The sequence below is a fragment of the Eleutherodactylus coqui genome, chromosome 3 (genome assembly GCF_035609145.1).
Source record: "Eleutherodactylus coqui strain aEleCoq1 chromosome 3, aEleCoq1.hap1, whole genome shotgun sequence".
Taxonomy (NCBI): Eukaryota; Metazoa; Chordata; class Amphibia; order Anura; family Eleutherodactylidae; genus Eleutherodactylus; species Eleutherodactylus coqui.
This window is the reverse complement of record NC_089839.1, coordinates 267,384,239-267,400,162: the sequence shown is the minus strand read 5'-3', so window position 1 is coordinate 267,400,162 and position 15,924 is coordinate 267,384,239. Positions and strand designations below refer to the sequence as shown.

At 44.2% G+C, this 15,924-nt stretch overlaps 1 protein-coding gene across 1 annotated transcript in view; it reads right to left on the bottom strand.

The window, feature by feature from the left end:
• Positions 1-15,924, bottom strand: part of SOAT1 (sterol O-acyltransferase 1) — a 49,876-nt gene that overhangs the window by 18,903 nt on the left and 15,049 nt on the right. The window contains exons 3-11 of the mRNA XM_066597392.1: positions 14,452-14,510; positions 13,629-13,777; positions 10,788-10,847; positions 8,845-8,952; positions 6,925-7,207; positions 6,761-6,839; positions 4,885-4,966; positions 1,915-1,960; positions 52-181 (exon numbers count right to left, since the gene is read on the bottom strand). Coding sequence (XP_066453489.1) covers positions 52-181; positions 1,915-1,960; positions 4,885-4,966; positions 6,761-6,839; positions 6,925-7,207; positions 8,845-8,952; positions 10,788-10,847; positions 13,629-13,777; positions 14,452-14,510 — 996 coding nt within the window. The remainder of the gene's footprint in view (positions 1-51; positions 182-1,914; positions 1,961-4,884; positions 4,967-6,760; positions 6,840-6,924; positions 7,208-8,844; positions 8,953-10,787; positions 10,848-13,628; positions 13,778-14,451; positions 14,511-15,924) is intronic.

The following is a 15,924-nucleotide window of genomic DNA, read 5'->3' as shown; positions in this document are numbered from 1 at the left end:
AGGTTTACCATAGACTGAACATGCCACTATATACAGGCGGTTACCAAGTACCTGGAAGGATGGAGTTAAAAACACAGAGGACCATGACTCGGAGGCTGAAGGGTTCTAGGCTGATGTTGCGGAAGAGTGGGATACAGAGTCGGACAAAGACATAGTAGGCATAGAAGAGGCAGCCAAGAACCTGCAACATAAAACCAGATAAAGTGAATGAGAAAAGCCTTCCATCTCACTTACAGGATTAAAACTGACTCTATACCCAATTTATTCAAAATTGCCGCCCTGCAGAAAGAATGAAATCTCTAATCACCACCATAGATGGCTATACTAGAGAAAGTCTATCTGGATGAGAGCCATTCTGCAAACTGTCTCCTAGAGGAGCATGGCCCTCAAGACTAGCTGGGGCTCCCCAAGCAGAAGAAGGAGTAGCTTTCACGAAGCACTCAGATCTGTATGTAAGACATAGTTTACAAGTGAGATGTACAGTAACACGAATAACGGGTGTTAAAATACAAAATGGACCCTGCATATAAATACAAGCCTATTCAAGTAGTAGAACAGTTAACGGATATGAAATTACTTTTTGACAATTGACTCCACATGAGAAAAAAAAAAAATAAAAAAGTTAAATACCCAAATAACCAAGCCAGCTTTTATCATCAACCTCCATACTGCACCAGCTTTTAACAGACCGGGGCCAGTACTTTTTTTTATTATTTTACATTGTTGTTTGTCCTTATTACATCAACAAATAAAATAAAAATATATATTCTCATATTTCCAGATTGTGAATACATACATACACCACATCCCTCTCCACCTTCATTACCCCCTCATCCCCTGCACTGAATGTGGAAAGGAAGAGATCAAGGGGCTAGGGGAAAAATTTACTAAGATCGACCTAATAATTCTGCATATTTGGTTATGACATATGTGTGTTTGGTGCAATAAACTAGAAGGCAGGAGAAGGAAGTGCAGGTTGCATCTCCGCAATTCCAATATTGATGATCTGTCTTTAGGATAGGTCCCCAATATCTGATAGGTGGGAGTCCGCTGCTCCAGCTCCCACCAATCTGCCGTTTGAACAGACTGTGGTGCACAGGGTAGCCCCACGGCCTCAGGGCTGTAACATCACATTCATTAATCATGTTGCCTGAGAGCAGTTCAGTCCCATTCAAATGAACCAGATTATTGTGGCTATGAAATATACAGCGCTGGGTCTAGTATGCAGTGAAGAAATCGTTGCACTTACCAGAGCCCCCCAGCCTCTTCAAGAAGCTGATGAGCAGAAGACCCAGACAGCAGACCCCCACCGGTCAGCTGCTGATAACATATCCTAACAATAGCTCATCAATATTGGGGTCCCAGAAAAACCATTTAACCCCTTGAGTGGCACGGCCGGAAAATTTCCGGGACGAGCTCCACTGCTCATAGCAACATAGCCCGGAAGATTTCCGGGCTATGTATCACTATGGGAGCTGCAGAGCACAATGCCACAAGCTGTGACAGTGTGCTCTGCCTGCACAGACCCACAGAGAACAAAGCAAGGGCTTTGAAAAACCAGCAGAAGATATTGACGATTTTTTTCCCTATTTCTTTTTTTCCTCCCCCCTGTTTAAAAAAAAAAAAATCACAACTTGTCCCGCAAAAAACAAGCCCTCCTATGGCCATGTCAATGGAAAAATGAAAAAGTTATGGCTCTTGAGACGCAACTGCAAAATTAGTTGAAATTCAATGATTAGACCATTTTAAAAAACCTGCCCTGGTGGGCACGACAGGGTGGTAGGAAACCCGCCACTCAAGGGGTTAACAGATTGTTCTACTAATTATTTCTTCATATGAAGCTGACGAAGTATAGCAGCGATCGCTTACTTGTATCTTCTACACGTTGTAATGATTTGTGATGTAATAGCTCACCTGGGCAAATTTAGTGGCAACATATCCCCACCTAATGGTCGGATTCCTACAAGACAAGCAGACATCAGGAGGCTGAATTATACAAGGGCATTACCATGCATTAATAAAGACAACATATATACAATGCAGATAAAAAGGTCTACATGACCCTGTGAGAATGCCAGGTTTTTGTCATGTTAAAAAAAAAAAAAAAAAAATTCTGACAAAGATGTATAATTTCCACCTTCAATGTGACCCATTATCTGTACAAACCCACAAGAAACCAAGCAAATCTTTTAGGCCGAATGCACACGGCCGGGTCGGATTCTGAGTGTGAGATTCTTACAGTGACATACGACCCCTGCCCCTGCATTGACCTCTTGCTTACTCGTCCGGCGTCTCTCTCTGCGCTGTGATGTGCCGGCTGCCGCAGCTGCACGTACGCGAGGCCAAGCCGGCGTGTCAGCGAGGACACGGCACTGTGAGCCTCTGCGAGCTTCACACTGAAATAGGGGATGCCGCAATTTTGTTATTGCGCAGATTTTTCGTGATCAAAATCGTGGGTGCGTGCAAAGGATTGCGTGCACGCCTATGGCAGCATGCACCGGCGGACATTCAGCGCGGAATCTCACCACGGAACTTCCGCCCATGTGCATTAGGCCTTAGAGTGGAAAGCAAAACAAAACACCCGGTGTGGTTGTCTAAGTATGCACACTCTTAGGCCGGCGCCCCCCAGAGACCCCATACTTACCAGCGGATCCGGCTTCTTCGCTCCTGCATGACGCTTCCCCGCCCACCGCTGCTGCGTCATATGACGCGGCGGCGGTAGGCGGGAAAGAGTTTTCACGCTCTCTTCCGCTGTGCTACAGCGGGAGATAGCGTGAACGGACGGCTTCCATTGACTGCAATGGAAGCCGTCAGCGCGTACACCCGCGGCAAATAGAGCATGCCGCGGGTGAGGACGGGAGATTTCACGGTGCGGAATTCCGCGGTGGAATTCCGCACCGTGTGCCCTGAGCTATTAGGTTCAATAGAACCTAATAGCTGCGGGCAACGCCGCGGATTTTCGCCACGAATTACGTGACGGAAATCCATTCGTGGGAAGGAGGCCTAAAACTAATACTTTGTTGATGTACCCTTTGGCTTTATGACAGCAGTCAGTCTTTTTGGTTAGGCGTATCAGCATGGGATATCTTGACTTGGCAATCTTTACACACTCTTCCTTGCAAAAGTGCTAAATATCTGTCAGATTGCGAGGGCATCTTGAGTGTAGCGCCCTCGTCAGGTCACCCGCAAATCTTCAATGGGATTTAGGTCTGGGCTCTGGCTGGGCAATTTCAAAATGTCAATCTTCTTCTGGTGAAGCTGTTTTGTTGATTTGGGGGTCTGCTTTGGGTTGTTGCCTGATGAAAGATTAATTTCCTTTTTCTCTTCGGCTTTTTAGCAGAAGACTGAAGGTTTTGTGCCAAAATAACCTGATATTTTGTACAAAGTTCCCTCCACCTTGACTTAAGCCCCAGTTGCAGCAGCAGAAAAACACCCCAAAGCATAATGCTGCCTTCACCATCCTCACTGCGGGTATGGTGGTCTTTTGGTGATTTGGCTCTGCATCAAAACATACCTTTTAGAATTAATGCCAAAAAGTTCAACCTCGGTCTCATAAGACCAGAACATATTCCCCCACAGACTTTTGTCAGACTTGTAGGTTTTGGCAAAACATAGCCGGGCTTGGATGTTTAACTTTGTTAGAAAAGGCTTTGTCTTGCCCCCTACCCCACAGCCCAGACCTATGAAGAAAAGAGGAGATGGTTGTCACATGTACTACACAACCAGTACTAGCCAGAACCTCCTGCAGCTCCTTTCATGTTGCTGTCGGCCTCTTGACAACTCCGGACCAATTTTCTTCTGGTCTTTTCATCCATTTTTGAGGGACGCCCAGTTCTTGTTTAAGGTAACTGTTGTGCCAAATGTAATCCACTTCTTGATGACGTCCTCACTGTGCTCCATGGTATATGTAATGTCTTAGAAATGGTTTTTGATCCCCTCCTGCTAACGATACCTTCCAACAATCAGATCCCTTTGATGTGCGGTTAGCGCTATACAGCTGAAAAAATGCATCTAAGGAAATGTCAGGAAAGTCCTCCTAGAAGAGCTGAACCTTATATGGGGTCAATCGGAATCAGTGTACACAACAGCAGCGGAGTACTGAGTATAATTTACATGAGTCTAAGGTGGATTGCCAATTCTGAACGCAACCACATCCCCAAATATAAGGGGGTGTGAGCACTTATGCAACAACATTTTAGTTTAATTTTTCCACCCTAAAAGACTTCAGTTTGTTCTTTAATGGAGTTGTACAGATACGGGTCACACTGTAGGTGGGAATAAAACTGAAATGATTCATATTTGTCTAATTTTTTTTAACATGACAAAAACCTGCATTTAAACAGGGGTGTGTAGACTTTATATCCACTGTAGATCTTAGGCGATAATCACAGAGGCGTTCGTAAAACACTGCTTAAAAACACAGAGTTTGCCTGCGTTTTTACTACATATCTTGCACAGTAACAACGCAGACAAAGTAAACTGATGACGTCACCATTCTTCCCCCCTCCTGTTGCCATAGTGAGCGGCGTTGAAAACACTGTGCACAACATTTTTAAACACACTCCATTTATTTTCATGGGTGATGCAGGGCGTCAAAGTCATGCTGCAACTCCGACAATAGAACATACGGCATTCATTTTAGCGCGCATTATAAACACTGCGCTAAAACGCTGGTGTAACAAGCCCCGCTGAAATGAATAGAGGCTTAGAGCAGCCTGTGTATGAGCGGCCCAAGTACAATCTATTCTACATGGAGAGGATCAGCAGGTTTACAGAACAAATGTTTTTGTAGTATTTTTGCAGACGGTTAACGCGCGAGGATAGAAACTACAGACAGGTCAACAATGTGCTGTCAAACAGGACAAAGTTCAGGAACTCGGTTACCTTGGGTAGTTGTCTCGGTAAATCAGGGTAGGAGCAAACAGGAAATACAAGTATTGTGTAACTTGTGGGACTGGAGCGACCGCTAAATGGAGGGAAAAACAGAATATTTACAGGAATCTAATATTAACTACACTCAAGGTAAAATTCCACAGTGGAAAACACTTGCAGCATTTAAATGGATAAATGTTCTGTCTTATTAAAAGCACAGAACTCTAAATGTGTTTTTAAATACATGTACTTTTGGCATAAAAGCATTTTGGTTATACACTTTTTTTTTTTTTTTTTTAATAAAACACTTTGTGCTCCTTTGGCTTCTACAGCTTCTATGCGTCTCAGTATATAGCAAGTCGCAGAAAGCTGTTCACTAGCAAATCCTTCAAGAACTTGATTGCTCAGTTTGCCGCCCCCTCGCATCTCCTGAAGGAGCTTCTAAGCCAATTTAGGACCAAAACAAAATTTAATGTGTTTATTTAGGAAAAGAAAGAGGGTCTGGAGGCCGTAACACTCACAGATCTGCTTGTGAACAGCATTCTGCAGTATGCGATATACCGCAACACATAGAAACAGAAGCCAAGCGATGCGACATTCCTAATAGATCTCCACTGCCGGTAAACTGCAATCGTACAAGAAGGATTTTGAACACCAGATAGAAAACGACTTCCAAATTGCATATTGCACATGACTAGAATACTACCACATTTTGCCATCTATGTTATGGTTGGCTCACCGGGACCCCCTAACCCGATGCTGCTGAACTGAACATATTAGATGACCATAAAGCTCTACAGAGATCTACATTTTGTGCAGTAGAGCTGCAGCGGACCCAAGTGTTGCATCTGTAGACTTATAGAAGAGAAGTAAATCTCTTCAGGAATCAGGGAGTAGGATTCTAGCCAAGCACTAAGACGATATAGACGGGGACCCCAACCGTTTCAACCTTGTGAGCCACATACAATTTTGAATAGCAATCAGGAGCCACAGTAACCCCTCAGTGACCACCAATATGATTTTTTGCAGAGGCCACTAAGTTGCATGTGGCTTTTTACAGCACATCAGAATAAGGCTGGCAGGGCAGTCGCTCAGCTGTTTGATTATAGCGAGGCTCCAGGTCTAACAGTTTGGAGTGAAGAAGCCTCCACTTCCAGCCATTTAACCTTTACACTCTAGGTCAATGCGGCCACAACATGTAGCTCCCTGTGTCACCCATTGGACCCCCCCATGATATATGCTTGCAAGGTGCCAATCGGTCGCTATGGCACCAGGAGGTTTGAAAATGGCCTCTGGGTCTGCCATCTAGAGTATAAAATATACAATAAAAACAAAGGGCCAAAACCCTACCCTTTTCACCTTACTATGTAAAAAGAACTAATTACCATATATATATATAGTTCTTTTTACGTAGTAAGGTGAAAAGGGTAGGGTTTTGGCCCTTTGTTTTTATTGTGTATATATATATATATATATATATATATATATATATATATATATATATATATATATATATATATATCAAAAACAAAATGACCAAAATAGCTATTTTTGCATATATTGTGTCCCAAAAATTGGAACAGAAAGCAGAGTCATATGTATCAGCAAATGGTACCATTATTTATACCACATGTTGAACACCATAAAAACCAATAACGAACCATGCTAGAGAGTCGTAGGTTTTGCTAAACTTGCCTCTTAAAAAAAAAAAAAAAAAAAAAAAGCACTGAATGTGATCAAAATGTGATATATTTTCCTATGATGCCATAAGAAAGAAAAAAAAAGAAAGGAGCTTGAAGAAATGTAACTCGCCAGGCTTTAAAATCTTTCAATATATCAAAATATCTGGAAGTTTCCTTGGGAACAAAGGGATAAGATTTCTACTTACTTGACTTTTCCTTGGCAGAGGCCAAGACCCGAGGGATATTTTCTCTTACGAATGAATGTACCTTCATGATCTGTCGAACCTGTAAGCGAAATTACATTCAATGAAGCATATATAAATATTAACGCAAGCGCAACAGACAGTACCTGAGGTACGAGCGGCGTTACCTGCTCTAGAATGACAATGAACCTTGAAGCGGGAGGTAGATTGTGCTGCAGAACAATGTAGGCCGGACAGAAACCCAGGCCGAACATCTGGAACGCCATGTAAAGGGACGCGTAGAAGAGCGATCGTATGGTGCGGTGCGACGAGGTCTTGTAGCCCTGCGCCCACGATGATAAGAGGACGTACGGGATGATCAGCGTGCTCAGGAACATGCATATCCACGTGGACAACACAATGGAGAACTTGCCAAAAGCATAGGAAAAAAGATCAAACTCCAAAACAAGCCTGCAAGAAAAAGAATACGCAAGTCACGAGGAAGAACAATAGCAAACAGGCAGATGAAACGGTTTAACGTGATTTATCTTCGCCCTGCCTCAATACTCAGCTTGTTTCACACTAGAAATAGAAGTAAAGAATCCGGGATCATTAAAGACAACCTGCCCCCGGCACATGCACAGTGAGTGGGTCGCTGAGGTAGAAAAGTCTGCACCTTGCCACACAGAGAATGCGCCGGAACACAAGCGATGTGAGGTTTCCGATTTGCATGGGCGCCGTCTCCGACTCGAGGCGGTGTATTTGCATATCTGCCATGCATCGGCAAATGTGAGAATTGGGGTTTTTAGTTGGTTGATCGCTGAACTTAACTAAAATCATGTACGTCATGCCACGGCTATGCCAATTCATTGTGGGCCATCTTACATACGCATTTGCTGGTCAAAGGTTAAAGTCGTAAGCAGGATCTTCTGAAAGTCATGCAAGTCTAATGAAATCGCGGAGTCAAGGAAAGTCATTCTATTAATAGTCAAGGTTGACAGTTTTACAAATTGGCCCTCATGTTATATCCTTCAAGTCAAGGAAATCATGCGAGTGCCCAATCACACGAGACAATACACGGTATAGAAAAGCTTTTGCAAAATCTGACCATAGAAATCCGGCAGATGGCTGATAAAGTTGGCAGGAAGGTTGTTTTTTTTCACAATTTACCATTAAATGAGAATTTCGATTAGAAGTGATCCCCTGTCCATGGGCTAGGGGATAACTAGCTGATCAGTAGTGGTCTGACTGCTGGGATTCCCACTAATCATGAGAACGTGGGTCTGGTCAATGAAATCAATGGGAGCTGCACTTGTAATTTCAGGCTGGGGTCCCCATTGATTTCATTGAGAGCGACGCCTGCAATTACGAGTGCCGGTGGCTACACAGATGTCAGAGCAGCTCTTCCGCTCCGACCCCGATGCATCCCGGCAGGCACTGCCTGGATAACCCCTTTAAGGTTTAATGAAAGGCCAGCGGGCCACATAAAAGGAGGCGGCGGGCTGGATTCTGCCGTTGGGTCTTGCATTTGACTTGTCTGCATTAGATCGTGGGCTGTCAATGCCAAAATTAGCTGCCATTCATGTAATGTATATGGAGACTTTTAGTCCTAGCTAACAATACATCACTGTGTAGAGCATGGTAAAAGAAACTCTAAAGTATTTGGGAAAGCAAAAAAAAAAAAAAAAGGGGGGTTTATTTGATATACAGGCTCTGCAACCTGCAAAACTATGAATGCAGTAGTAACAATGCTGCCATTTAGTGCCTTTCCTAAAAGGAATCACTCCTCAATGATAATCTATGGAGCGGGTCACTTCATTCATCGATTTACAAAGCCGCTGTATGCAAGAGAACTTATTCTGAACTAGAAGAGGTCTTGTGACTTGGGATGATGCAGGAAGTACCGGACAGGGAAGAGGTACAGACGACTGAAATGTAATATCACACCTGCACCGTATTAGTCAACAGAGCGGCTCAGAGGACCAAACTTTTCTTTTTATTATTCAGTGCATTAAACAGTCAAGAGTTACTTTGTGTCTCTAAATATTAAAATAATGTAACAATTGGAATTTTCCTTTGGCATTAAATACCCACCCATCACAACTTACCTGCCCTGATCAATGCAATCCACAACCACTGTGCTGAGGATAAAGAGGATGAGGAGAGCAATAAACATGTGGTAGATGGTGCGGAAGTGATTGACCTCAAAGAGCTCACTGGAAGAAAACAAATAAAAAAGTCTTTACTCTGTTACCAGAAAACACAGTAAAAAGCCCCAATCATCTCTTCATAAGCGTGCTATTATATGGTGTTACATACTGTGAGAACCCATACGTTTATAGCCTAAACTATAGTCCTAGACCACAAAACTCTTTTGCTGACACAGCAGATTATGGACTAGAGCAGATGGAGGAGATCCACCGTCTGCAGCCTCTCCAATGCGCTGGACTCCAATATGGCCATTAAACTGAAGATGAAACGCTATCCAGATTGACAATCAATTAATTGTCTACCCAGTCTGCTGTCCATGATGGGATAGAGGGAGCAGGTCTGGAAAAACACAGTAGTAAGACTTTATTCACACAGGTGGAGCTTGGACAACTCGCATCGGACAGCACCCGGACACCAGGTCACTGTGTTGTCTGATCTGCGCACACTGCAAGTCCTATCCTTGTCCGGGAATACAGACATGGAGCAACATGCATGTGTTTGTAGCCTCATAGGCTGTAATGGGTCCTGGGCGGTCCATGACATACACAAACAGAAAATACGTCTACGCGAATAAGCCCAAAATCAACCGTTTAGGCTATCTCGTATCTAGAGCCGCCATACACCTGGAACTGCTCATTTTGATTTCCATGCTGCTCCTAAATGCAAAAATGTAGCATAATTAGACACCCTACAGTAATTGTATTTCACTCTTTTTACATCTTATTGATGCGAGGGCCATATGCAAATTGTGCCTGAGATCTTGGGGACAACTCATCAGACAGCACAAGGACACATCCGAGGGCTCTCCAATACCCACGGGGAGTAGACACTGCATGTCCAATTCTAGTTCGTGATCTGGACCAGAATAACACATGCTGTGATTTTTTTGCATGACCCATGAGGCCTGTGAAAAAACACCTGTGTGTTTAGTCCAATTGGCTTTAATGGATCTATACGCTGTGAAATACATAGAAAACACAGAGGGGAAATAGGCTATGTGAATGGGCCCTGATAGTCAAGCATGTGCAATAAGAGTAGATATCAGTCGGCTCTCATGCCTTTCTACTTTTTGCAAAATTGAACTTAAGACTGCAAAGTACTCCACTTTCAGTAATTTGGCTTTTACGATGAACGAAACAGACGACAGAACCAGCAGGTGCCAACCAAATAATAGATTTATAAGGTATAATACTACTTTAAAGATTGAGAAAATTCCAGTAGCTGTGATAATTGAACATGTGGGCAATTGTGTACCCGTGCCAATGTGCAGCCATCCATACAAAAGAAGAATGTCACAAGTTAAGATTAGAGATGAGCGAGTATACTCGCTAAAGGCAATTGCTCGAGCGAGCATTGCCTTTAGCGAGTACCTGCCCGCTCGAGACTGAAGGTTCGGTTGCCGGCTGCAGGGGAGAGCGGGGAGGAAGGTTCTAGCCAGCTTGTTCTGCTTTTGACCACTTTTATGAGCCTTAACGTAAACTATATTAGCCCTGGGGTTCAATGTACAGAAACAATTGTTAGGTGACTGTTACAGCTGACAAGACTTTGTAGGAGAATTATAGGAAAACACTGAGGTTTTGGTAATACTACAATTTTACCATGAAATGAATAAATGTGGTCATGAAGCCCGATCCTAAACGCGAACACAAAAATAGAAGGGAATGTGGTATACCACTTCTGTTATATCTGCCCCACTCTGTATATGCCATTTAAACAAAATGAGAAACTCACATACAGGCCAGTGGGCTCTATGAGAAGATTCCAGTGGATACAGATCACACCAAGAAGAAAAGCCCTCATATGAGAACATGTACACAAACCCAACTGTATTTCTACTCACTCTAGTAAAGAACGTCTTGATACAAAGACCTTCCCGTGTTCAGCTGCCGATTTCAATGTCCTGTCAATAAGAAGAAATAAGACAACAATTATCACACATGCTATATGTACAAGATGTGATTTAAAAAAAAAAAGTGGTCTGATTTGGGAGATGGGTGCGGTACGCAGAATCGTGCAGCTGGTAACCAGAAGATCTGCGTACCATTTTATATGAGACATGCTGCTGCATGAATTGTTTATTATACTTGAATACTGGACGTATAATGTTTTAGGACATTGTATACTGTAGTTTTACGTGGTGGCCATGGTAAAGCGTAGGATGTGCTGCAGCAGCTGGAGGGTCAACAGCTTTACAGTTGTTAGAACCCGAGTTAGGGAAGTCCTTTAACCTATGCTAAACTGGTGGGATGAGCAAGAGTTAGTTATCACACCTTTATAACAGTAAGCACAGTAGTTCACATCAGAGTCTGCAGGTCCCATGCCTGGGAATGCAGGAGAACCTCTGGCCAAACCAGGGAGGCCACCGCCAGAGGCTGCAGCAGCAGGAACTACCTGAGGTCGGAGGGGAAGAAGATAGTAACCCTCAATTCCAGGACAAGTGTATATTGGTGGAGAAGCAGAAACAGATTTCTGCATATTGTGCCAGAAGGAAAAAGGGGTAACAATCCACAGAGGAACAGACTGCGCAGCAGTCACCAGGCTGAGGGAGGGCAGCAGCCGCCATTACCTGTGAGACACTCTATGAAGTATTGGCCCTCCATACTAAGCAGAAACTGCTAAGCTTCAAAAAAAAAAAAAGGAAGACAGTCCGGTCATTTTTCCAATATAAACGCAATATACTGGCAGATGTGGGACTTCATGAGGAGTGAAATGGTACCTTCACTTGCTTCAACACAGGCACCCATCCAGAGAACTAGCCGGAGAATGGCTTCCAGCGCCATATGCCAATTAGCAGCGGGCTGTCAAATGGGCAGTTCACCTCTCCTACTTTCTCCCTCTTCCACTAAAGAACGCCACCATGTTCGCAGCATAACGCCTCCAGGCCGCCCCCACTGCGGGAGCAGATGCTGCTGCTTCTGGAATTATATCACATGCATGCATCGTTCTCAGTGAATGGGCTGCATTACATCTCCAATAGGCTGCCAGTATATTGCGCTTACATGGGGGAAAAAAAATGACCTGACATACTTCCTTCAATGACAAGTACACCCGAATGGTTATACTGCGCTGCCTCTCGTTTCCCAGACTTGTATTCAGGTTCTCACAGCACAACATCTAAGAAGAGGAACGCTACCGGCCAGTGCGCGCGACGCCAACCCACCGCTACCGGCCAGGGCGCGACGCCAACCCACCGCTACCGGCCAGCGTGCGACACCAACCCACCGCTAATCCCACTGTGACAACTGGTGGGGGAGGCGAAGACTAATCTGGCCAGCTTGGAGCAGGATGTTAGCCCCCTGGAACACCAGCCCTATTCCCAGTCATCACAGTGGTTTGTTCCCACTGATCCCAAAAATATTGTCATTCAAATTATTTATATAGATCACTTGGGTAACTCGGGTTTACAGTGGGTATGCCTGTTGCAGATTCTCTAAGCTGTAAGCTGAAGCATTAACATCTAAACTTTGTGGGGGACAAAGACTGTTTGCTTGAGAAGTACGGCATCCATCATCTGTATAACACAGAGAAGGCAGAAAGAAGGGAAAAGGACCTCCTAACCCCTTACTATACCGGAAGGACTACTATACACATTAACAGGCATTAGTAGTCAACACGGCGCCATCAACTGCCCGCTCAATATAGTTCATCTGGCACAAGAATGAAGCAGCTACTAATACTCTAACAACCCCAAGATAGGCTAGATGAGAAAATTCTGATTGGTGGTGGAGGGGGGGGGGGGGGGGGGGGGATGTCTCACTGATCCCGAGATATTGGGGTCCTGCTCTTCTCATCACTGCAAGATTGCTGCACCCACATGCATTCATGTGGAGATTGAATAGAACCCCATTCATTTCAATGGGGCTGAAGGAAACAGCCGAACACAAGCGCTTGGGTATCTCAGTAAGATAAATAGAGCAGTATGACCATCGCTCCATTCAATCGCCTGCAGTGAGGAAAAGGGATCCCTGTGGATAGGTGATAAATATCAATCTTTGGATCTTTCAGTGCAAAGGACTGTTTGCATTGCCTCTCTAAAAGGTTCAAATGAGGAAGATGGAATACTCTGCAGTGCCACCTATTGGATGGCAACCTTCCTGCAAATCAATGTTCAACCCTTTATACAGGTCTTAAAGATTGGGAATTGAAAACCAAGCCAGAATCCATACACAGACAGCTGTTTCGGGGGGGTTGCACACTGATGAGGGGCAAACAAACACTCCGAAACAGCTGTCTGTGTATGAATTCTGGCTTGGTTTTCAATTCCCAATCTTTAAGACCTGTATAAAGGGTTGAACATTGATTTGCAGGAATGCTGCCATCTAGTAGGTGGCACTGCAAAAGGTATTGTTCCATCTTCCTCATTTGCATATTACACAGAGGAGCATGAATGGCCCTATAAAAGTCTTCTCACTCACCTTCTAGGTGCTCTCCTCAAGAAGAGACACTACCCCTCCCAACTCTCTAAAGTGAAGATGCAATACCACACGCAACCTGCGGACAAGCGTGGCACCGTTTTTGGAAGAAGGCAGCAATGTTTTTCTAATTCTCTTCAACCCATTAACATTTAGCATCCAAGTAAATGGGAAGAATTGAATATGTTTTCTCTGAACCCCAAATATTGACCCCCCATCTACAGATTGCATTCAGCCATCAGGTCACCCAGTAGCCTTGCTGACATTACCTCACATTGTGGCCGTCTTTTTCAGCATTTGCAGAATAGCAGTTGTTGGTAGCAGAAGAGGCGTCTAAAGCGGTGGATTCTTCTATAAAGTTATTCACAAACTCATTAAAGTGAATGTCTACTTCCTTCATCAATTCACTCTTCAGAACCTGGAAACAACAAGAGTTTGACAGACCTAAGATACAAACGGTGGATAATATGCTACTAATGTAACCGGGGTCCCATTTCCCTTTACTGTAGCTCACTGAACTGACCCCCCATTCCCCTCCAATGACAAGGAGGGGGACCTGAGACCTTCATGCATAGGATCAGACTTCTGATTTAGGGGTTGTATCAAAAAGCTGTTTTTTGGTAAAGCCCCTCTAAGAAAATGTTATTTATATTTGTAACGAGACACTCTAGTTTCAGCTATCGTTCTGTCACTAAAAGGAGGGGAGAAGATGGCATCAGTTATTCTGCAAATTGGAACCCTAGCTAATTACTAGAACCATCAGAGTTGTAAGGGCTGCCCCCTTCAGACTTAAGACAGCTTTGAGCATTCATCCTTCATCCCTATTGCAACACCATCAACTTTAACTTCACAACCCAGAGATCTTAAAGACTGATACCGCAGTGGAGGGGAGGGGGCGGTGGGAAGCCTTTCGAATGATCAATGCTCCCACCAGTATCATCACCTGATTAGCCTCCATGCACATTAGTACTATAAACCTGCTACGCCCCATTACTGCTCCTGACAAGTGTACAGAACAGGTAAATAAGCAGAATATGGCTAGTCACGGGTCAGCGGCTACGCAGGTCAAACAGCTGTGGGACAGCGGGTTACCTCGGCTTTCCTCTTCAATTCCATTTTTCTGTTGATCACATGCTCCAAATCCATAAAACCTGTCAGTAAGAAAGAACAAGTCAGGACATTGTGCACTAACCATGAGTAAGGAGCACGGTAAATCGGGGTAACCACACTGCCGTATTTGGCCTCAGCTTTACGTCTGAAATCTGAAAAAGTGTCTCAGCCAGACCAAGTCTCCTGACCCGACGCCCAAGCGCCATACGTTCCCATGATGCTCAGAGTTCGGGTCAGTAGACCCGCGGTCAGACCAGCGCACACTTCTGTATTCTGTGCGTAACAAAATGAGGCAAAATACGGCAGTGTGTTTAACCTCTTACATAGGTTGTGAAGGTTATCATTCCTCCTTAAGGAGAGCACCTAGATTTGTGAGACTTATAAAGCCATCCATGCTCCTCTGGGAGATCTGCAAATAAGGAAGATAGAACAATACCTCTGCAACGCCACCTACTGGAAGGCAGCATTCCTGCAAGTCAATGTTAGACTTTATACAAGCCTTATAACAATGACTGGGAATTAAAAACTACACCAAAATCCATACACAGACAGATGTTTTGGGGTTTTTGCCCCTCATCAGTATGCAGTAGGTTTCTGGCTTGACTAGTGAGAGGCCTATGTGTAAAGAGTCTAACATAGACTTGCAAGAATGCTGCCTTCCAATAGGTGGCGCTGCAGAGGTATTATTCCAACTTCCTTATTTGCATATTTCCCACAGGAGCATGGATGGCCTTAGAAGTCTCCTCATATACCTTCTAGGAACTCTATTATGATACCCTTCCCGACCCACGACATGGGTCTCTCCAGCCACTACAGCCCCGTTGACTATTCAGTTTTTTTTTTGTCTTTTTTAACCCTAAAATTAAGTTAAAGTGTGCATGTTGCACAAAATAGAGATGGAGGGGAGCTGCTACCGTTAAAAATTTCCTTCTTTATTGAATAAAATAAAGCATACAGCTCACAAGTGCACGCTGAACAAGTTCAAACGCCGTCAGCGTGCACTTGTGAGCTGTATGCTTTATTTTATTCAATAAAGAAGGAAATTTTTAACGGTAGCAGCTCCCCTCCATCTCTATTTTGTGCTCGTATGGAATCTGGCCGTTTGCCGTCGGCTATTTGAGGATGGAGCTCCTGTTGGATCCCAGATCTTCCTGCAACATTGAAAGTTACTGCTGGTGAGGGGAGCCCACATCTCTCTTTTTTGGTTTATTCATGTGCATGTTGCACGCTTTGTGACCCAAAAATGTATGACGATTACGTGTCTCTAACAACTGTACAAAAGATAAAGCTGCAAGTCCAAAAAGACCCTCTAATGTCCATTCATGTCCGCTTGACAGCAGCGAGAGGACAGAGCGTCCCCGCCATTGGTACAACGTGCCCAGTCTTTGTCGTGAAGCTTCTAGTGCACAAGACCGGCATTTAAATGGGCCGTTTTCCACTGAAGGTCGCAGCTTA